We start from the raw sequence: 24,906 nt of genomic DNA, 5'->3' as shown, positions 1-24,906 counted from the left end.
TGGCTGCCCATCTAACCACGAAAAATATAAGATTGTACAATTACAATGGTCTACATGTATTTCAATGGAAAAGCCTCATCATTTAATTAATCATTGAGAAAAAAATGAAATTCTTCTAGAAACAAGAGCTGTCACAGTATGTGACGAATGCCCCGGAATGTGACATTGACCTACGAACAAGGTCAGTACATGAAAAGTTGATCTTGCCTTTACGTGTCAAATACATATGGCAAGTTATTTTAAATTGCCTCTGAACATAAAAAAATACCACTCATTCTTGACAACCTAAACTGTTATGTCCTTATATTCAGAATTCCATTGTGAATAAATACTAAGTGTATCTTTCACCTTAGAGGTAGGGACATGGGTCTTGCACACGACATGTCGTCTTCGTATGTGGAACACATGTAGCAAGTTATTTTAAAATCTGTCCATACAAGAGAAAGTTACAGCCCGGACACGACAACCTATACCCTATGTCCTTGTATGCAGCACTCCATTGTGAATAAACACTAAGTGTGACCTTGACCTTTGAGGTAGGGACACGGGTCTTGCACACGACACGTCGTCTTGGTATGTGGAACACATGTGGCAAGTTATTTTAAAATCCGTCCATACAAGGGAAAGTTACAGCCTGGACACGACAACCTATACTCTATGTCCTTATATGCAGCACTCCATTGTGAATAAACACTATGTGTGACCTTGACTTTTGAGGCAGGGACACGGGTCTTGCACGCGACACGTCGTCTTGGTATGTGGAACACATGTGGCAAGTTATTTTAAAATCTGTCCATACAAGAGAAAGTTACAGCCCGGACACGACAACCTATACTCTATGTCCTTATATGCAGCACTCCATTGTGAATAAACACTAAGTGTGACCTTGACCTTTAAGGTAGGGACACGGGTCTTGCACGCGACACGTCGTCTTGGTATGTGGAACACATGTGGCAAGTTATTTTAAAATCTGTCCATTAAAGGGAAAGTTACAGCCCGGACACGAGTTATTAAGGCCGGACACACGGACGGACGGAAGGACAGACGGACGGACGGTGCGATTTAAATATGCCCACCTTCGGGGGGCATAAAAAAAGAGATAATATTTCCCAATATATAAACCTATGAAAACAAGGCAGTCCAGAGGATGGCTTTATCCCCTGCTGTTGTTTTTTAGTAATATTTTGTTTTTCTCCCAACCTGACTGGTACATTGAATCTGACCAAAATTGTACACAAAATATATGAACATATTATAAAAGTTCATATTGTGTGTAGTGTAGGTCAGATCAATGTCAAGGTTATTTTGGCTAAAAAAAATGGAAAATGAGTCTTCGATTTATAACATTGATGAAATAACAAGCCTTAAGTATTTTCGATAAAGTAATATGGTAATCCATATGGCGCCCACATAAGCATGTGTACTCTGACCTTTAAATGTCTCATGTGACCTTGACCTTTGAAATATGGAGCCGGGTCAAGGGTCACAGCACATCGTCTCAATGAGGACAACATTTGTACTAAGTAATATGGTAATCCATCAATGCATAGGTAAGGTATAGCGCGGGTAAGAGCATGTGTACTCTGACCTTTAAATGTCTTGTGTGACCTTGACCTCTGATGTATGGACCCGGGTCAAGGTCACTGCACATCGCCTCAATGAGGACATTATTTGTACCAAGTTATATGGTAATCCCCCCATGCATAAGTAATTTATTGCGTGGACATGAGCAAATGTACTCTGACCTTTAAATGTCGCGTGTGACCTTGACCTTTGAGGTATGAACCCAGGTCACAGTCACTGCACATTGTATCAATGAGGACAACATTTGTACCAAGTTATATGGTAATTCATCAATGCATAAGTAAGTTATAGTGCAAAACAACCTTTCTGACAAATTAACAGGATATTTGGGCTGAAAATGTTACATCTAGAGTGTTAATTTTTTTCCATATTTGGGCTCTGTGACCTAGTTTTTGACCCCAGATGACCCATATTTGAACTTGAGCTGGAAATCATCAAAATAACCTTTCTGACAAATTTCCAAGATATTTAGGCTGAAAATGTTACCTCTAGAGTGTTAACAAGGTTTTTTTTTCATATTTGGGCTCTGTGACCTTGTTTTTGACCCCAAATGACCCATGTATGATCTTGATCTAGAAATCATCAAAACAACCTTTCTGACAAATTTCCATGATATTTGGACTGAAAATGTTACCTCTAGAGTGTTAGCAGGGTTTTTCCATATTTAGGCTCTGTGACATAGTTTTTGACCCAACTTATTATTTTTTTAGGTCATATGACCTAGATTTTGACCCTACATGACCCATATTCAAACTCGTCCAAGTAATTACTGGGACAAAAATCCTGTCCAAGTTTCGTATCAACTGAGGCAAAAATGTGACCACTAGAGTGTTAACAAACTAAGTGTTGACGGACAATGGGCATTCATTGATCCTAATACTCACCCTCAGCCTATGGCTAAGTTGAGCTAAAAACTTGTGCATTGTTCTGTGTATTATATGGACAAACATTTACCCCCAGAATTATGATTAAAAACTTCCCTGCATCCTATCAATAGTATTAGGCTTAGATTTTACTATTTTCAGGCTTGATAAAATTGCTAAATTATCATTTAACAGAGAAATATTGGAAGAAAAAGTGTAAGATTTCAGAGGGATGTACTCACATATATGGCCTGGTATGAGATAAAAAAAAATCAGGATTTTAGAATGTAATTTTCCGATATTTTATGTAGCATGTTCCAGTATTGAAAATAAACAACATGAAAACTGTGAATGGCTTCATTATGCATTGTCAATGTGTAAAGGATTGAAAAACTTCCTGTGCCTTTCAATTACTAGTGTTCTTTGTTCTCAATTGTAACCAGTGCCAAAAATAAAGCTATGCTTAAAAAAAAGAGAACTTTTTTTCACTTCGCTTTTTTTAAAAAAGCTTCGCAAAAGGTGCACTTTTAAAGGAAGGTTAGCAAAAGCTGTGCTTTTTTAAAAAAGCTTCGCTAGAGCTATGCTTTTTTCTCTAAAAGCTGTGCTTTTCTTTCGAAAGCTGTGCTTTTTATTTATGAGGGTGTTTTTTTTTTTAAATGAAAGCTTTGCTAAAGCTGTGTTTTTTAAAGCTTAGCTAAAGCTGTGTCTTTTGTTTATGGTAAAAGATAACCTGTGTCTAAGAATGACTCCAGCCAGCCAGCTAGCCAACCATTTTTCAAGTGCAGCCTTTAAAAGACGAGCACAACTTCTGCTAAGCTTTCTTAAAAAGCACAACTTTTGCTAAGCTTTTAAAAAAAAGCATAGCTAAAAAAGCTCAGCTTTTTTGAAAAGCATACCTATTGCAGCCACTATTACACAATGATTAATCACCTGTCCCCGTTCATTGGTGTTTGAATTTAAGGCCCTCAGAGGGTGATCAGTCAACCAAAGAATTAGGAAACGGCGTTCCCCAGAGGGGTTAACTCGAGAAACTCTGCAGACAGTTGATAAGAATCTACACTAAAGTTATCTTTTTTTTATTAAAAAAATTCAACTGCTTGTGACGGCAACAGTAAATTGCTATTATTCTTTATCCTCTGCCCATTTTGCATGAAGTTCAGCATGAATGAAATCGTAATTCACTATATGCACATGCATCTTATAAACATGTTTTGCTAATGACTGAATACAATGATAAACACATTTCACCCGATAAAAGGCTTAAAAGTTACTAATTACACATTTTTGGGAAATCAGGAGATCAAACACGTCTTCAAAGTTCACAGCACATGGTTGAAGGCCTTCTTGCCTCGTTTTTTTTTTTTAAACTTTCTTAAGACGTCTTAGCTATTTTTAACCACCAATAATAATGCACCTGTCAATTGTAACCTGTGATGGCCCCCTCAGATCCCAGGAATAGCAAGGATTCTGACTTTCGGTCCAGCAAAACCCTGGTAAAATCCCTGCCTTATGAGGACAAACTGAAGGTAAAACCCTCACAAAATGCCTCCATGACAGATTACCAGATTGTGACATCGACCAATGATATACTTTAAGGGTGTTTCTCGTAAATCTGAAAGGTCTGAAGTGTGCAAGAGGGTGGGAAAAATACAACAGTGCAGGTAAAAAGGGGCAACTAGGCGGTGTCTTAAAAGGGCAGGGCGAGCCACCTTTCCATTCTGCATTAGCTAAAACACTTTACTTTATATTTAACCAACATCATGGCTGATGCCTTTAAAAGCTCAAATGGCATTATGTCTAACCAACATGGCTGTTGCATTTGCAAGACTAAATGGCATTATGTCTAACCAACATGCTGGTGCATTTGCAAGACTAAATGGCATTATGTCTAACCAACATGCTGGTGCATTTGCAAGACTAAATGGCATTATGTCTAACCAACATGGCTGGTGCATTTGCAAGACCACATGGCATTATGTCTAACCAACATGGCTGGTGCATTTGCAAGACCACATGGCATTATGTCTAACCAACATGACTGTTGCATTTGCAAGACCACATGGCATTATGTCATGGCTGGAGCATTTGCAAGATCACATGGCATTATGCCTAACCAACATGGCTAGTGCATTTGCAAGACCACATGGTATGTTTATCCAACATGGCTGGAGCATTTGCAAGACTACATGGCATTATGCCTAACCAACATGGCTAGTGCATTTGCAAGACCACATGGTATGTTTATCCAACATGGCTGGAGCATTTGCAAGACTACATGGCATTAAGTCTAACCAACATGACTAGTGCATTTGCAAGACCACATGGTATGTTTATCCAACATGGCTGGTGCATTTGAAAGACCACATGGTATGTTTATCCAACATGGCTGGTGCATTTGAAAGACCACATGGCATTATGTCAGACCAACATGGCTGGTGCATTTGCAAGACCACATGGTTTTATGTCAGACCAACATGGCCAGCACATTTGCAAGACCACAAGGCATTATGTCAGACCAACATGGCCAGCGCATTTGCAAGACCACATGGCATCATGTCAGACCAACATGGCTGGTGCATTTGCAAAACCACATGGCATTATGTCTAACCAATATGGATGGTACATTTGTAAGACCACAGTTATTGCATTATGTCTTACCATCATGGCAGGTGAATTTTCTATACAATATGGTATTATATGTAAACAACATGGCTGGTGGCCTTATGTCTAACCAATATAGCTAGTGCATTTGCAAGATCCATTGCATTATATCTAAGTTACATGGCTGGTGCATTTCCAAGACCACATGGCATTATGTTTGTGCCATGTGATTGAAACTCCTCTATGTTTGACAACAATACAGTGTGGGTCTTGCAAAAGCAACATTGCTAATTTTACATGCCAAATACATACGGCAAGTTATTTTAAATTGCCTCTGTACATAAAAAAACACCACACATATTTGACAACCTACACTCTTATGTCCTTATATGCACCTTTCCATAGCCGACGTTTAAGCAAATGACAGTCTGAGTAAAATGACATCACATCATATTAACCTTAAATGAGCAGGTTTTTTATCAATGATACTTCTACTACTACTGCTAGTGCTACTACTACTACTACTGCTACTACTACTACTGCTGCTTCTACTGCTGTGGCTACTGCTGCTGCTACAACTACTCTTACCACCACCACCACCACCACCACTTTCACCACCTCAACCACTACTACTTTTACTACTCCTACCACTACTGCTGTGCTGCTGCTGCTGCTGAAAGTGTTGGGAGAGGTAGAGAAACCATAGGACCCTGAAAATATCAGTCTTATACATTGTATTCTTAGAACAAAAGTGTCAAGAATAATCAACATCATTGTAGACGCCTTGGTTCTAAGAACATGACATAATAATGAGTGCTTACTAGTGACTACTAACACCAATGATGATATAGAAGTTTCTGCCTGGAAATTTGATCCTCCCTAGCAAATTTTGTGTAAATACAATTGTAATGGTCCACTGTAGGTAGCAGATGTGTTTTCATAGTATAACATTCTGATACAGACAGAAGTATGTTCATTATGTATGTTTACTTGGTTGGTAATATGCAAATTAGCAAAGCCCTGGCTCTGTGAGGATTGAGAATTTACTGTATTTAAAGACCAGCCAGCCCCTTCAGGGTTGAGCATGCTTTCCTCTGAAGGGATCTGGAGGCCTTGTTGGTCTGGCACGTTACGGCATAATAACTGAATAACAACATCAGAAGTAATTTTACCTCCAAATCGTCTATAGATAACTGAAATATTATAGTATGGGTATCATGAATGCTCTGTAAAATAAGTGCAAACGTGCAGCATGATGATGATGATGATGATGCGGATGAGGATGATTATGAGGATAATGAGGACAGTGATGGTGAGGATGCGACGGCGATGACAATGTTCATAATAATTTTCAAATCAAAATGCGAGGATGACGACAACTAAGGAGATAATGATATATATGATGACACAACCGCAATCATGATAACATAATACAATATTATAATGGCCACAACTAAGATGATGATAATAAAAATAAAAATAATGCAATGATACTAATTATGATGCGATGATGACGTCAATGATGCTAACAATAATATGATGCGTAATTGTTGATGATGATGATGTGAATTGAGAGTATTTCATTTGGAAAAAATGTTCGAAAATAGTGTTTTGACTGGTAGGTGTCATTGTATAAAGACATTCATAATTTAATCTTTATTTTTTCTACATGGCACATTAATAAATATTTCCGATTAAAACTATAGCCAATTAAACGATCTCATTTTTTTGCCGTGTACTCTCCTTGCTGCATTTGCAGCAATGTTTTACTTGAATCCTTCAGGGAATGATAATCTGGATTTTCTATTTTGATATGACATTGGTGTTTATGAAAAGTTCAAACATGGACTTAAAAGTGTTTTTGTTCTTTGATTTTGAAAGCATGACATGTTACAAAAATATCCCCATTGGTTGAAATAGTGATTAATTTTATGTTTTCAGGCTAGCTATAGTGAAAAAAGATTTTGGGCTGTTGGTTTTGCCCAGTAACCAGCCCAAATTCAGGCAAAGACTGCTTGATTGTTGATTGTAAAAATTGAGTTAAATTGAAGCTTTTTTATTACGATTTTGGTGTGATTTTGTGTTGGAAGGGATGGGACTTCCGATCTGAGTGACTTTAGTGATATTGGGATTGTTAATGACGAAGATGATGTGAAATTGTTTGATTTAAACATAAAAAAAAAAACATATGAAAACATTGACAGAAATCACATCTATGACATTTGCATGATTTGGTGTTTGTTTTTTTGTTGATTTAAAGGTGTTCCAGAAAAATTGGGGGACAGAGAGATTCACTGCAATGTTTCCTTAATAGAATACAAAGAATGGTGGTCTGAATGAACAATATAACCTGAGGAACACAGGCCATAGCTGTACTGCCTTTGATCAATTAAACTTTTATGTGGACAAGATTTCTGGGACCCACTGGTTCAGAGGAAACAAACTGCTAATTGCTGACTAACATAAATTTTCATAACTTTTTGTAAATTCAAAATATTTTTATAATTCTTCCTGCATTTTAAAGATAGATAAAGATAGATTTAGAAACTTTTAAACATTGGATAATGTGCCATTAGAAATATTTAAGATTTTAAGGTGTGATTTTTTGCTTTCCAAAAATTTTCATTGTCATGTGTTTAGCTTGCAATAACTAATTTATTAACAAGAGCTGTCACAGAGATAGCGCGCTCGACTATTCCGCCGCTTTTCAATGTAAGGATTGAAACGTTTTGGGGAAACATGCATGGATCACTGTTAGATTAAATTTCAATGCAATACATGGTGTGCTGAGATATTAACATAAATGTGGTTACATGCAAAATTTTAACGAGAATTTCTAAGTCTAATAATAAAGGGCCATTATTTGCAAAATACAGTTATCTAACTTGGTTATTCAATTAAGTTGGGTGGTTGAATACCATTGTATAAAGTCTCAATGCAATACATCAAATAGTTGCTGAGATATTATCCTACGTGTGCTAACATGCAAAACCTTAACCAGAATTTCTAAGTCGCATAATAAAGGGGCAAAAATTATATATTATAAAAGATAGAGTTATCTTACTTGATTAAATAAGAAGATTAAATAGATGGGAGCCTGTGTGTAAAGTTTCAATGCAATACATGATGTATTCGCTGAAGTATTGACTTAAAAGTGGTTACATGCAAAACCGTAACCAGAATTTCTATGTTGAATAAAAAAGGGGCCATTATTTGAATTTAATGCAAACTGGAGTTATCTTACTTGGTTATTTAAGTAGATTGGATGGTCGAGTACCATTGTATAAAGTCTCAATGCAATCTATCAAGTAATTGCTGTGATATTAACCTATGTGTGCTTACATGCAAAACCTTATACAGAATGTCGAAGTCAAGTAATAAAGGCCCATAATTTGCATTATATTCAAAAAAGTGTTATCTGGGAATACATATCTAATGTTTCAATGCAATACATGATATATTTGCTGAGATATTGACTTAAATGTGGTTACATGCAAAATCTTAACCAGAATTTCTAAGTCGAACAATAAAGGGCAATTATTTTGCATTAAATGCAAACTAGAGTTATCTAACTTTGTTAATTAAGTAGGTTGGATGGTTTACTACCATTGTATCAAGTATCAATGCAATACCTCAAGTAGTTGCTGAGATATTAACCTATGTGTGCTTACACGCAAAACCTTAACCAGAATTTCTAAGTCAAATAATAAAGGGCAATTATTTGCATTAAATGCAAACTAGAGTTATCTAACTTGGTTAATTTAGTAGGTTGTATGGTTGAGTACCATTGTATCAAGTATCAATGCAATACCTCAAGTAGTTGCTGAGATATTAACCTATGTGTGCTTACATGCAAAACCTTAACCAGAATTTCTAAGTCAAATAATAAAGGCCTATTATTTGCATTATATTCAAATAATTGTTATCTAACTTCATTAATTTAGTATCTTAGATAGTTGGGAATACATATCCAAAGTTTCAATGCAATAACTGATGTATTTACTGAGATAATGACTTAAAGGTGCTTACATGCAAAACCTTAACCAAGGTGTGACGCCAACGCCGACGCCAGGGTGAGTAGTATAGCTCTCCTTATTCTTCGAATAGTCGAGCTAAAAATCACTTGCTAATAAAAATGGCATAAACATGTGAACATTTTTATTACCTTTCCAAATATGTAATCTTCATTGGGTCTTATACAAATTATAAAGAAGTTTTTAGTGTTTATCATTCGGAGCTCCTCGGCCATTTTTTCAAAAACAACCTCGGATGTATATGGACGGTTTACATACTCAAAAAGTGGTACGTTTAAGTCCGCTGCAAATAGATCGCGTAGTAATCTTATTTAGTAGTAAAAATTTATGACTTAACTCTTGGGAATCGTAATTATGTTTGCAATAATACACTTCACTGGCAATCAATTTAAACTGAGAGCAATGAATACAACTCTTAAACACTACATTTAATTAATGCTTTTATTAAAAAAAATACGGACTACTTCAACAGATGTACCGGAATACATCCGAGGTTGTTTTTGAAAAAAATGGCCGAGGAGTTCCGAATGAGTGTTTATACAACACAAGGGTCATATACAGTCAGATGACTTATCAGTTATTGAAAAATGTCCAGATATTTAAAGATGCACCCTTACTCCCAGATCAGACTTACCACAATTAATAATATTAATAATATTGTTTTAATATTCCAAAAACGATTAATAAATGTCAGAAACAATGGTTCTAATGAAGGAAACCATGTTTAATTTGAAAAAAATGAGCATAAAACATGGTATTTCTACCTTATGAGACTATGGTAGACCATAGTTAATCTTTAAGCATTCACCAATCATTTAATATTTTTGCGCTTTCTGCTTTTAAATATACAGTTACAATCTTGTTATCAGTAATTAATATTTTCCATAAATGCATTATTTAATAAGTAGTTGAAGGTTTATCAGTCAAAATTGATGTTTGTTATACATGTGTATGTACTGATTTTAAATAAGAGTATCATATCTTACTGGGTCTCAGTCAATGCGAATGTTCATCAGACAGTCGGACATGTCCAGTATATTTCCATTTTGACTGACAAAACAGAATGGTCGTTCACAATGTCCAGTGAAAAATTACGGTCAGCACTGTTTAATTTTCGGAAAATATATTTCAGTTTCTATTTGATAGTTTTCAATAAATGTTCAGTGTTATTTTTAACTATAATTATATCATGATTATTCAGGGTGTTAATCTGTGTATCACTATTTGTAAACCCCATCTTGCACATGTTTTCGTAAAAGCCGAAAATACAAAAAAGGTTCCGATTTCAGCTTGTACTCTAATACTTGACATAATATTACGGAAATGTTCGCATATATATCAAAATTCCCTATGTATTTTTTCGGCAAAGTGGTTCCTGGCAAAAATATTCATTTCAATATGATTTTGAATGTACTGTACACTCATTCTGCTCTGTTTAACATTATCAATAACAAGAACTCTACTTTCTTTTTTTGCATAAATGTTGTGTCTGATTTTGACTTGTACTGTAGAACTATTCGTTATATTTTTATAAACATATGGTATCTTTAATTTAAAGATGAATTAAAAGACTTAGATCTAGCTGCTCCATGGTTGGACGAACCGGAGGAGGACTGATAATAAATATAGCTTTTTTGGGAGGAAAAAAATTATGACTTAAAGATCCAGAATATTGATTTTTTGTGTGTTGATGGTAGTTCTTTTTTAATTTATAACAGTTGGACACCTTTAACCAAAAAAATCTAAACAGGTAAACTTTTAGTGTTTATCTGTCAATGCGCAATTGTTGTTTGGGGTCTTGAAAACAAAATGGGTTAAATTGAGCTGGTGCTTTGCAGATGATGACATCTCAATATCATAAACATTTGAGGCAAGTTATTAACAAATTCCTACAAGGGACTCAAAGTATAGTCACATGACCCATGACCTCAAAGTATGACCTCAAACTTGAACTGAGCTGATTGTAATGTGCACTCTGCAGATTGTCTCAATATTGTGAACATTTTGTGGGTAGTTACTTCAAAATCCGTCAATCAATTCAAGAGATATGGAGTAGACACAAAATATAGTCAGTGAGATTTTGTCATGTGACCTCTAGTGTGACCTTGACCTTGAACAGGGCTGGTTGTAACATGCACTCTGAACTTTGTATAAATATTAAGAACATTGCTTCCAAATTAAATATTTCCAAATCCTTCAAGCGGTTCAAGAGATATGGAGCGGACCCTAATATAGTCATATGATCTTTGACCACTACCTGTGACTTTGAACAAAAACATTTGTGGGTATATAATTCAAAATCCTTCGAGCCATTCAAGAGATATGGAGAGGATACATTATAAATTATAGTTATATAATTGATATATGACCTAAAATTGACCTCTAAATGTGACCTTGATCTTGAACCAACTGGTAACATGCAATCTGCACATTGTCTCAATATGGTGAACACTTTTTGGAGTTATTTCAAAATCCTGTAAGCTGGTCAGGTGATATGAAGTGGACACAACAATGTAGTCATATGAACTTTGACCCTTAAGTCTTACCTTGCCCTTGAACCGACCTGGTTGTAACATGCCCTCTACACATCATCTTAATATAGTCAAAATTTGTGGAGTTTATTTTTATTTTTTTAAAGTTCAAAATGTTCACTATTAACCCTTTACTTCATGTAAACCTAAGCCATTTCAGGCTGCCAGTGTATGGCTTATCAGTTCATATCAGTACCCTACTTCATAGGAGATTTTTGATATTATTGGAATTTTAACCCTCATGTATTACAAACCTATTTTCTTAGTATTTCTTTTGGTTTAATCAATAAGTCATCAATGTAAAGTTTATAGAGAATTAAATTTCCAATCCAGTCATATAAATTTTATTTTGTTATCTAAATTATTTACGCATGATATTCATAAATAAACAGAAAAATATGTCAAATTTGATGAAAATTAATTTTTATTAAACTTTTATTTATCGAACATAACACAAAATATTATATAAACAACATATTTTTATAATTCATTTAATGCAACCTGAATTGAAACAAAGATGGACAGAATTAAAAAATAATTCACAACAAAGAAGCACGGTATATTTATATATATGAAACAGAAGAAAAAAAAAAGTTGATCAACAGTCACAGTACGTATAACTTTCGGTTATTAAACAATACAATGAACAGATAAAGTTATTATTCAACTACTAAATGAGGCCTGCATGTTGTTGTTTTCTAAATTTATATCGTTTATTGCATGTCCAGGTATTGTCATTTGGGTTTGATTTTAAAAATCCTCATTTCTCGTATCCTTGTGTGCGTGACGCCGAGGTCCGAATTCGCCATCTCGACGTCGTACTCAAACTAATTTTAATCGAAGTCAGAATGTTCCGATTCGTCAGACAAACACTGAAATATAAATGACATTATTCAGGAATGTTGTTTTAAACTGAAGTTAACAAGGGCAGAAATTAGCTCTACATTGCATTCTTGTGTATTCGAAAACACGTGTTTCAACAGCTGATCGATGTTAAATTGGGTCATGTCAAAGTTTAACAATAGGTATAGTCATTATTTTATAACACATTTGTACTTACTTTCAATTTGTAGAAGCAGATGCGCATTTTTATGACCGGATTAGCGAAACAGAAGTGACACATATGTCCCATATAATGATTTATGGCCTTTGTTTATACAAGCCAGATGATTTTTTGTTTATCCAACATGGCCGACATTTTGACACGTTTTCGAACCATGACCTGTGACGTCAGGCGCGTGATCAATAAAATATAGTTGTATTATTGGTAGTTAATTATAACTTGCAGTATTGTGTAAATTTCCACGAGGAAAACGAGAAAGGAATGCCCACAAACCTGCGCAGTCAACGTTTTACGCATCTTTGATACCAGTGACCTTATTTCGCGATTTTCCGAAATTCTTTAAATAGTAACATAGTGTTTTTTTTAGTGCATTGTATTTATCGATGTTTATACTTCATGAATATGAATTTATAGCGAATAAACAAGCATCAGGTATGAAAATAAATGCCCCTACATTACGAATACGTAGGATTACGTATCTATGAAGCTATGGATAAAACGTTAAGATCCGTATCTATGAAGCTATGGATAGATAAGTAAAATTGCGTATCTATGAAGTAAAGGGTTATAGATGCTTTATAATTATCTAGGAATTATTTGAGGAAAGAAGTGGTTTAAATGGAAAAAGAATACGAGCCTTAGTGGTCACAATTTGTTCACTAAAAGTAGAGTAAATTCCTTACCTTCATGCTCAACAGTTATCGAAGAAAACACTGTTGAATCTGTTCCCAACTCACACTTATAGGTTCCACAATTACTTTTCTGGAAGCTACCGATGACATATCTAAAGTAATTCAAGGATGCATCAGATGTATCTACAGTATACGAAGAAGTTGGTGTACACGTGAAATCTCCCATAAATACAGTGCATGAACCAAGAACAGTTCCATCCTTATCTGCTATTGAAACATAGGTAGCTTTATCACTGTTACTGCAGGTCAATGTCACCGAGCTACCAGTCTTCACCACATATGTATTGTCTATGAAGCTGCCAGATGCTGTCAGGTTTACTTCCCCTAAAATTAAAGTTAAAAGAAACATATAGTGAGACAACCAATAACTGCAATTACAACAGGGTAGCAGCGCAAATATAGTTATTAAGAATTTAGGCAAAATTTGATAAGAAACCACTCGGTCCTTAAATAATAACTCTCACTGAGTACCCTTCCATTCACATTCTGAGATCCAATGAAAAAAAATCTCTAAAAAAATGATATACAAAATAATTTTATTAATTGTTATATTTGTATTATTTTTTTTTGCAAAGCACTTTATCGTCAACACAGTTTGTAAATATCTCACAAACACATGGAGTAATATAGAGCAAAGTAGACTTGTTCTGATGTCCAAAGATGAATGGACGGACAAGACGAGGTGTTTCCTGTTAAACCCCAACTACCAAATGGTGGGGGTATAAAAAAAAGCATAGTTACAGTTTTTAGGTTGAAGCTGCTAGTATAGGCTAGCAGACATTTATTACCAATTTTAAAAATGTTCTGTCAATCTGCCGTTGGTAGATTTTGATTTATTCAATTGAAATCTACCATTGGCAGATTGACAGAACATTTTTTTAATTTGAAAAATTATTGTTCACACGTGCGTTTCAACCCCTGAGCTGTTAACTGCGGTTGTTGACAACCTTATTTACCTAGCAGTAAAAACTCTATATGCGACCACCCCGTTTCCACAATCAACCGCTAATAAGACGGATTTTTGTTTCAGACCTGATCTTTTAACTCTATAATTCAATGGTCGTAAATCCTGAAAAAACAGGCACCCTGTTATTCAGTAATCATGACCACTTAATCCAATCCCTTTTAATTAATCACATGTTAAATTGTTCTGTTAATGCAACCACAGGCAATTTGCTGATATGTACTTTGCATGTTTGTGTTCACACCTTGATTGACACCCAATACAAAGAAGTTTACAACACATTTTCCGGTTAAAGGAAGGTTTATCGACCACTTTACAACAAAAAGGAGCAGCTTTATGATAGAGGTCAAGATTAGAGTGTAAAACACAGAATTGTTTGATAATTGAAAGGTTTTTGATAATGATTTAATTTGATTGTCTGAATAGTGGGGTTTAATTTACTGTACCAATCTGCTCTATTAGCTATGGAGCTGCGTTCTGAATTAGCTTGCTTAAGTTCCAAACAAGATGTCGGCATTAACAACAATACATGTGATATTAAATATTTTAAATTGATTCTTATTGACATACCACTTCAAAACATGATACCTAAGGAAAAATTAACTTTATCAGAATTAACTTTATCAGTTGGTGAAGTTGTGGAAGATATTAATGCTCAGCTACATAAGGATAAATATATTTCTCTTCTGAGAGGGACAAGAAGTTCAAACAAACCATAATGTTGCAAGTATGACCCTAATTAGCTCAAGCTTGAGGCATAATAATGTTTAAAGTGGTCTGTGTGTGCATGTTTATTTGTAGAGTTCAACTGAAAAATTAACAACAATTGAGCATCAGCATTTTGCAGAAACTTATTCTTGGTCCTTATGAAATATATTTCAATTAGGTACTAATTGCCAGGAGTTATACATAACTGTTACGATTATGGACAATAATCCGGCACTCACAGTATAATTTTAAATGTCCAAATACTGTACCGAAAGCTTTGCTAAAACTTTATTTCTGTTTAAAATATTCTGCAGTAACTTTTTGTGCAACTATCTTTAAAGGACAATTTAGATTTCAGTTTTATTTTTCATTTATATTTATGTTCATCTTTAAACAATGTTTCAGCTTAAGTCATGGTGATCATTATGTGCCAGAAGTGTGGTGAACGTAAGATTGTGTAGAGCCCAGCAAAATTGAAGTCATCATAAGCTCAATTGGTCCCGTGAGTTCAGGAAGAGCTTCTTTACATATGCAGGGACCAATTCTTCCATGCAAGGACTTACAGGTACCAAATTATTGTCAAGGAAGGCTTGTCATGCAGTACTTAAAGGAGTCTTATTATCACTGTGTGGGAACGGACACCAGATATAGCTCTGAAAAGTGATAAGTAAACAGACAAATATGCAGTTGTTTTTCTTTACCAGAGGTAAGATCTTGCTGTGTTAACGCTTATCCACCGTATCCCCAAATGAAACAAATGTTTCAATTAAAAGCTGAATGCTACATTTGGCCTATGGTGTACTTTATAGTGCTGATGATTTAGCAGACCATAAAAAATGTTACTTCAAATATGAGATGATCACCTCAAAACTCACAAAATCGACAAGTATTGTTAATTTTAGGAAATATATCGAATAAATAAAAAAGCTGAATCAAAGGATTTTACAAGAATAAGTTGAACTTTTTTTATTATTAGAACTGGCAATGTAACTTTTAAACTGTTAAAGATATGCCCTTAGAAATGTTCACAGTATTGTACTGGGGATAGCGGTATTATGTACTGAGGATATTTTAAAGTTAAGAAATGTGTATTGGGGATAGCATGTAAAATGGGACAAAAAATGATAGTAACACTGTTTATATCAGTGTGTGTATACCACATAATACATTAAGTCATATAGGCTAAGTCGGAAGGCATAATTTTGCTTAAAATGAAGACTTAAATCAAAGACAAATTTTCTTTTACAACACCATTTTCAGTGTTCTGCCAAGGACGCGCCCTTGCGCCATCGGCGCAGAAAAAATCGGGATGGCGCAACGAAATACCTGTAGACGGGCCGATTGGCGTGCCCGTTTTTCAAAAAGCCGTTTTGACTTAATCGAATTTTCGAAGAGTCATTTTGACTTAATCGAATTCTTTTTCAGAAGTTTTACAGCACAGCGTTCATTCGATAAAACAACGATTTTCATTGGTCCGTATACGTGTAACTATCCAATCGCGAGGGGTAGTACATTTTTTTTACTAAATTACTGAGAAAAAGAAAACAACTCGAACTATGTTTAATTTCTTCACGGTTCCTGAAGCGAAGAAACACAAAGCAAATATATTGGACGGCACTAATAATACCGCGAAAGACATTACTCCCCAAAACAGTTCAATAAGCGAAAGTGACTGCATAATAGCAGAAAATTCTAATACATTGCCGGTAGATAACTGCGATGCTAAAGCTTCTGCAAATCCATCTGACAAGAAAAAAAGTGAAACAAGGTCATTCCAGAAAAGATGGCTCTCCAACTTTTCCTGGTTGTTGTTTGATGAACAAACTCAATCTATGAAATGCACCATTTGTTTAAAACATAAGAAAAGTAATGCACTCACTACTTCTGAATGTAAAAACTTTAAAACTAGTACATTGACAAGACATGCATGTGGATGTTACACCATGTATATAATGGGTAAATAAAACACTCATTTACAAGTTTTCATTTTTCCCCTGGCAAAGGTCGTGGCCCTTCACTTTTGAAAATGGCCCCTACTTTTCATGACTGCTGGGCCATTCGGCCCCATCTTTTTCAATCGTTGGCAGAACACTGCCATTTTAAATAAAAACAAAGGACAGTCCATGCGGCTTAAAGAGCCGCGTATTTGTTTTATTATCTAGATTTGATAAGGTTTGTCGAAGTCTTTACTGTAACTAATGACCTTATCATTGTTTCCAAAATCATGTTTTGACAGAGCTCCCTCAGACTGTGGGATTGTGAAAAAGTTTGTCGAAGTGTTTAAGAAACTTAACTCTCAATCAAACTCTGGTAAAGCAGCATTGACTGTGCAATGTTTCATGTAAAATGTTGAAGAAATAATGAAATTATCTTTGTTTTAAGCCTTTTTTCAAATCAAAATATTGCCTTTCGACGTAGCATTTATGAAACAATCTGTCACGTGGTATACACACAAGTGTATATACACAAATGTCTATTTCTAACTTCCAAATAATCTGCAAAAAGTGAAGGTACAATTTGATAAGAAATTATTGAGCAATCTTTAGTTAACAATGATTTTGATCCATGTTCTCCTAAAATGAACGCATATATGCAAGCTGCGTAAATATCAGGGATGGTCACAATACATAATTTCTCAATGAAGTGAACAAGCAGAGACCATTAATTCTGTTATAAGAAATAGCAACATTGACCCAAGCTTAGAAAAAGCTTCAGGTGTTCCATATTTGATCACAATATCTCATTCCTTACTGATGACTTTCTGTGCACAAAAACGTCGCTACTTGATTAACAAAGCAATACCATGTATGTATAGTAAACACCACATAAATTATACGGCGGTATGTTTTGTGTTCCTCAATAAATCAGATTACCAGCGTATCTCAATATTTAAATATTTGTGACTCAAACGTTGATGCTTGTGAAAAACACATGATGGTTAACTAATCTATTTGATTGAAACAGTTTTTAGTACATACAGATACAAAAAACAACAACATTTTTTATCACATCCCTCAATACGTACAACATCAAACAATTTCCACCGAGCTTGCGTAGAGGTAAAAGGCCGTAATCATTATCACAGTCTCGTTATTCTAAATACATCATTACTATCCTCAGTCCACTTAATTAAGCTATCCCCTGTGCAGTTATTTATTTGCTTCATGAGTATCCCCAGTACACCATCAGGTCATCAAAAACAGTATGAATATCTCTGTAACAACAAAACATATCGTATTGATATTTTACAATACTAGATGCTGTAATTACAATAAATAATCAATTCAGTTTTATTCTTATTTTCTATCTGTTGTTTTATGTTTGAAATCGTACCACAGACCTGAACATTTGTGAGCGATCATACACCTTTAGGCAAGAATTGTGCTATAATACAAGAGAAGAGACACATTTCCATCATAGTCGTATATTGCACAGGATCAAGCTATTCGAAACTCTTCGATTTTGATAAATATATCACCATCAAAAAAAAAAATGATATAAAACTTACCATGTGTCAAAATCAAACGCTTATCGATTTATCACTTTTTGAGCTGTATCCAGTGTCCGTTCCCCCACAGTCATTATGCAGGTTGGACATTCAACTTTTTTAGGCTAAAATTCATCTACTTTAATACAAGCCTCACTCAGTACCCAATTTATTCCCATGAATTATAACAAGAGGCCCAAAAGGGCCTATGCTGTACTGGCATGGCTTTTGTGGTCATATCAATCTACAGCATGTATGTATGGGTAAAAGGCAACAGACATATACTTTATGTTTTGTGTTTGGGTTACCTGAAAACGTAGCACGTTCAACATCTGAGCCCAGAAAGTATTGTAAGCAGATTAGTTGCATGAACTATTTTAATATGTGCCAAGTAAAAGTCATCTGACAAAAAAAAATTGCTTTCAAAACTGTACTCATAGTAAAAATTTCTGTAGTTTTAAAAGTTAAAAAAGTTGGTCAAAAGGTCAAAGTCAAGGGCATCATAGGACAACATTGATCAATTTGAACAAACATTCACAATCAACTGTGCTGAGATGGATGCACGAACACACAAAAAGATTTTCAAACCTTTCCAGATTTATGTTTACCAAACCTGTGAACCCTGGGTGTGGCCAGTAATGACACCAGGTGCATAACTTAAACATTCACAACCAATTTTGTTAAGCTGAATGCGCAAACTACAGAACTTAAAGCTAAAAAAATGGCCTTTGGGCTTTCAACAAGAACAAGGCAGAGTAATTCACAAAATCAACTGCAGAAGCAAAAAGCAAATTGTCTCTCAAAATCCTAGACTTGCAAATTGTCTCCCTTAACTCTAGACTTGAATTTACATGTACATGTTAACTTGGCTAAAAATAGAATTTGCTCATGCAGACCTGGCTAAAAAAATAGAAAGCATTTCTTTAAAACTTTCATGGCCCATAATCTAGGCATTTATGGGCGGATCTGGCTGGTTTTCGAAAGGAACAGAGCTCTAATAAATATCTAGATACTGTACAAGTTTCATCGCGATACAATCAAAACTGAAGACTGTATCGTGTTCACAAGCAATTGTTTACAGACGCACGAACGCACGACCGCACGGTGCACATACTACGTACACATTACCATCGCATAAGCTCTTCTGGCCTTTGGCCAGTAGAGCTAAAAATGAGAAAATTTCGGACCGATTTTTTCGACATTTTTTGAATTTGAAATCGGTCTGGCATGGTCAAAATCAGTCCAGAACGGCAAATTGCCGGTTTTTAGAAGCCCTATCTCCTACAATATTTAAGTTGGAGTTTCATAATTTGTCACAAACCAGATGACCCATATTCAAATTTGAGCTAGATATCAACGAAAAAACATTTCTGCCAAATTTCCAGGATATTTGGCTGAAAATGTGCCTCTAGAGTGTACACAAGGTTTTTCCATATTTGGACTCTGTGACCAATTTTTTGACCGCAGATGACCCATATTCAAACTTGAGCTAGAAATCATGAAACAACCCTTCGGACAAATTTCAAGGATATTTGGGCTGAAAATGTTTCCTTTTTGAGTGTTAAAAAGGTTTTCCATATTTAGGCTCTGCAGGTTTTTTTTCGGTAATTTGGGAATATGACCTATACCCGTGAGATTAGGAATTTTGACAGCAATTTCGGCAAAATTTGGAAATTCACTTTAAATAATTACAAAGGATATAATTCATATAATACTATAATGAATAACATTGGTATTTTCAACATAATATGCACTGACTCCATTAACACCTTACATTGTTTAATCCCTTGTTTTAACTCTTTGGTTTGATTAACAAGTTCTTAAAAAAATCAGAGACAATTCAATGGGCTTATCTTCCTCTTAAATTGGATACAAAATCTGCTGTCTATTAAAAATGATGACTTTCAGACTCATAGAGAGAATGGACTGAATATATCAATATTTTTAATTTATTCCAATTTCCAAATAGTCAGACTTGTTTGCAATTGATAAAAAAAACAAATGAATGAATTTTGTAAAATTTCATCAACATGTTTCCTTCGGCATTTATCAAAAAGTAAATACACCATCATTATAATGAATAAATACTTGGTCATTTCACCCAGTTGTCTACTTTCAGTTTCACTTCTTAGTTCTGTCATTTTCCGATATTGGCAATGAAGGTCAATGTCATGTATGTAAACTTGTAGGTGAGGCATGACAAATAACAGCATTGTCTATTAGTTATTTTAATACCCTTATGCACCGAATAATTTACTGTCAACTTTAAATTATTAATCCTTTTGTTGACAATGACACATGTTTTTAACACAATGTTTTTAACTCTTTGGGCGTCTTTGGGCGCTTGTTTCCAGGATGGAATCGAGTTGATTCGGAACGTGTAACTCGCGCAAAACGCCCTAACAACGGGAACCGGTAGTAGAGTTGTTCGCTGTAAATCATGCACGCATCGTTCTTAACTTTACTTTCTGCCATTTTGTTATCGTGTAGTTCTCGGTCCACCCGGTTTGTAGGTAGTGTGGAATTTTGACCCGAGAACAATGTTCTTGGGCCTTGTTCGTGTTGTTAGGGCGAATGTATCTAGGATTGGACACAGAAGAACAAGAAGAACGAAGCGCCCAAAGACGCCCTTCATTTGCTACAAATTGCTCTCTGAGGGGATAAAAATACAGTTCAACCAATGAAAATCCAACTTTCACCATGACGTGGATATTACATCATTGTATGTTTCTGTGAATAGACGCTTGCATGTAGGGGAAATAACTGTTTTGTTTATATTTTCATCTTCTTTTTTTCTTATTTTCTTTTGAAGTTTTAGAACTCCAGATTGGGAATTTTTATTGGGGGACAAAAAAGATACTTTTTGCCATTGGGAACATGACCGAATACAGGCTACATATATTGCCCCCCAAAAAACCTGCTCTGTGACCTAGTTTTTGACCCCAGATGACCCATATTCAACTTTGAGCAAAAAATCAATACAACAACCTTCCTGACAATTTTCCAGGATATTTGGGCTGAAAATGTTACCTCTAGAGTGTTAACAAAGTTTTTCCATATTCAGGCTCTGTGACCTAGTTTTTGACCATAGATGACCCATATTCGAACATGAGCTTAAAATCATCGAAACAACCTTTCTGACAAATTTCCAGGATATTTAGGCTGAAAATGTTACCTCTAGATTAACAGGGTTTTTCCATACTTGGGCTCTGTGACCTAGTTTTTGACCCCAGAAGACCCATATTCAAACTTGTCCAAGTAATTACTGGGACAAACATCCTGCCCAAGTTACGTGACCATTGAGGGAAAAATGTGACCAATAGAATGTTAACAAATTAAGAGGGGATTTTATACTGACGACAGACGATGAACATTCATTTTGAAACACCACGGTCGATCTTATATGTCAGTGTTGTTGTTGCCTTATGCCAACTTAGTTAAACCAGAAAGATCCATACAAGACAACAACCTAATACAGGGGTCGATGTGTGAGAATACTGGCAAAATCCTTTTTCTGTGAGCGTCGTGTCATATTCAAGGAATTTGTGGGCAATCACATTTTGGTTGAAGTCATTACAGTAACAGTTTTTATAACATTTGATGGTTGACTTTCTTTGATCTGGTTTATTTAAACTAACAAGACAGTTTCCAGGTGCACATGTGTATTTCTAAACTGCAATCCAATAAATTGTGTCCTTTGATGTCATAACAAGTTCACAGGTAAGTGTTTGTAGTAAATTGTCTGAATAAGAAACTACCTTGGTACATTGAGTAAATGCAACATTGCCTTTACATGTCAAATACATATGGCAAGTTATTTTAAATTGCCTCTGAACTTTAAACAAAAACCACCCATATTTGACAACCTACACTCTTATGTCCTTATATATATGCAGCATTCCATAGTAAACAAACACTGTGTGACCTTGACCTGAGAGGTCATAAGGGACACAAGTCTTGCATGTGTCACATCGTCTTGATATTTCCAAAACATGTGGCTTGTTTTTTTTAAATCTTGACAAAGTCAAGCGATATAATTTTGGCTTACTGTTGCCACATGATGTATTACAAAATTGATCTTTCAGATAGTAACAGATCACACGTGACTCTCAAATTGAGACTCAAGGGGGGATTTTATCAAACGTATTAAATCTATTTCATGTTATTTTTCTTAAATAATTTAAATGGCAATATTATATGATTTCAGGTGCTGTGCAATGCACTTTGTATGTGACAAACATTTTGCTCACAATAGACGAGACCGCTAGCAGACAGAAAAATTGGAAGTTACAGAGACATGAAAAGGAAAAAGATGAAGAGCAACCCGATATCCAGTGTGACCCTAAAGGGGCTTGCAGAGACTCTATTTTATTATAGTTTGTTGGACAAACCATATGTGAACTGTAGTACTGGAGGTTGGGCGGATGCTAGAAAACATTTGTCTGTTCTTGTCTGCTCTTGCCGCCTGTTTATTTTTATTTAGTGAATATCTTGAACAGCAGACTGTCAATTCTAGTGTCAATAAAGGGCAACTACACCCACTTTGCCATGTTCTTTATTCTTTTCTGTAGGTGTTGACATTTTGAGAACAAACCCGTAAAATATAAGGCTTTTGCATAACTAAACTTTTCATTCTCGAAAGGTTATCATTTACCATATATACTGTCAGAAAGAAATCTTACAAATTGTCATAAAAGGTACTTTTCAGTGCCATCCAGCTACAAATTTTAAATAATTTGTTATAAAACATATTTTGCTTTGTATTAGGCCTAAAAAAAAAATACATTTGGTTCGGGCTACCTACGGAATAGGCGCCGACCCTAACGTTTTTATACTCAGTTTGAAAAAAAAATAATGAAAAACTAAAAAAAAAAAAATTCTATTTTTTTTTCTTTTTTTTTTTTGCTTTTCAATATGTAGTTTAATTAAAACCTTAATTGCTTATATAGAAGATAACTTTAACACCATTCTCCAATGATGAAAATGACATTCTTATATAAAGCCTAATAAAAAAAAATTAGTAAAAAAAAATAAAAAGCCTCTACCCTACCTATTTTTGAAAAGGATGTAACCCTAACCAAACAAATTTTTTTTAGGCCTTAGTATTGTATGGTTTTAAAAATAACCATCGCCATTTTCACAAGAAAATCATCACTGTCAACATACATGGTGACCACGGCAGACAATTTTGACATTTTTTCTATGCGTCCTATAACCCAAAACATAGATTAAGTGTTTTTCTCGAATTTTTCACAGATTTTTTGCCTGTGTCTTATACCCCCTATTGTCTTATACCCAGTCATTTACAGTAGGCTAAAGGAAACAGCCTTCACAGCACAATTTTTTGTCTGTTATTTATACTTTTAAACTGGTGCAAGATACTATATGTAACGGCAATGCAGGATAAACAGGAGATTATTTGGCTGATTTTTGTTACATGAGTTCAAATGACAATTCCGTCACAAATAATGGACCTCATTAGAGAATTTTTTTACAAGAATGTGAAATACAATATATATCCAGATCTGATTAATAGAACAAATGATTTATAAGGATGCTTTTGAAGTTTATGTAACCCTTGTGTTATCTTAACATATCTTAACATATTCATTTCAATCATCATAGGCCTGACAACAACATTGTGAATGTTGATGTTGTGCTCCAGATATGATGACATAGTTGTTTTGAAATTACCAAAAATTCTGTAAAATACAACCAAAATTTATACAAACTGTGCAAATAAACATTTGTTTCCTGTTATAAAAAATATCATGAATTGTTTTAAAGTTATATTAAAAGTCTATTTAATTTTGTATCTTAGACCCCTTATATAAATAAAACAATTATAGAACTTCCCAATTTTCCTTCTTAATAATTTATTATACTGCTGATAAATAAAGCATGATCTCAAACCTGAGACTGTGTTTGCAACTAAAGGTAACAGCAGGTAGCATAGTATCTCTTTGATTGTTGCCTTCATCATCTGAAAAGAAACACAAATGAACATCTGAACTCAATTGGACTTTGAACAACTAATCTAGTCATATATTCATGCCAAATACTACATTATATCATGTCACCTCTCTTTTTTAATTTAAGGCAAATAAGAGGTGAGCGAAAGCGAAAAGCAAAAAAATGAATATTTTTTTTATGTTTTTTATCAAATTTGTCATACACTTATGAAAAGAAATGCCTCTAAATTGCAAAAAAAGGTTCTCAGGTATAAATGAAAAGCTGGTGATTATGTATTACATGAAAATCTGTCTCAGTATTAAACAAATGGCAATAAGATCCAGTGCTTCACTATTAACTTTCATTGCAACAGCAATTTAAATGTGGATATAGTATAAAGACAGCATTATTTTTATTTTTTTATCAC

General features: G+C 34.7%; 1 protein-coding gene across 1 annotated transcript in view; it reads right to left on the bottom strand.

Moving 5' to 3' along the window:
* LOC128234056 (uncharacterized) overlaps positions 1-24,906 on the bottom strand; it is a 69,417-nt gene that overhangs the window by 31,701 nt on the left and 12,810 nt on the right. Inside the window, exons 3-4 of the mRNA XM_052948019.1 lie at positions 24,441-24,510; positions 13,360-13,692 (exon numbers count right to left, since the gene is read on the bottom strand). Coding sequence (XP_052803979.1) covers positions 13,360-13,692; positions 24,441-24,510 — 403 coding nt within the window. The remainder of the gene's footprint in view (positions 1-13,359; positions 13,693-24,440; positions 24,511-24,906) is intronic.

Source organism: Mya arenaria, chromosome 5 (genome assembly GCF_026914265.1).
Source record: "Mya arenaria isolate MELC-2E11 chromosome 5, ASM2691426v1".
Classification (NCBI taxonomy): domain Eukaryota; kingdom Metazoa; phylum Mollusca; class Bivalvia; order Myida; family Myidae; genus Mya; species Mya arenaria.
The sequence above is the reverse complement of the archived record's forward strand: the minus strand, read 5'-3'. Positions and strand labels throughout refer to the sequence as shown.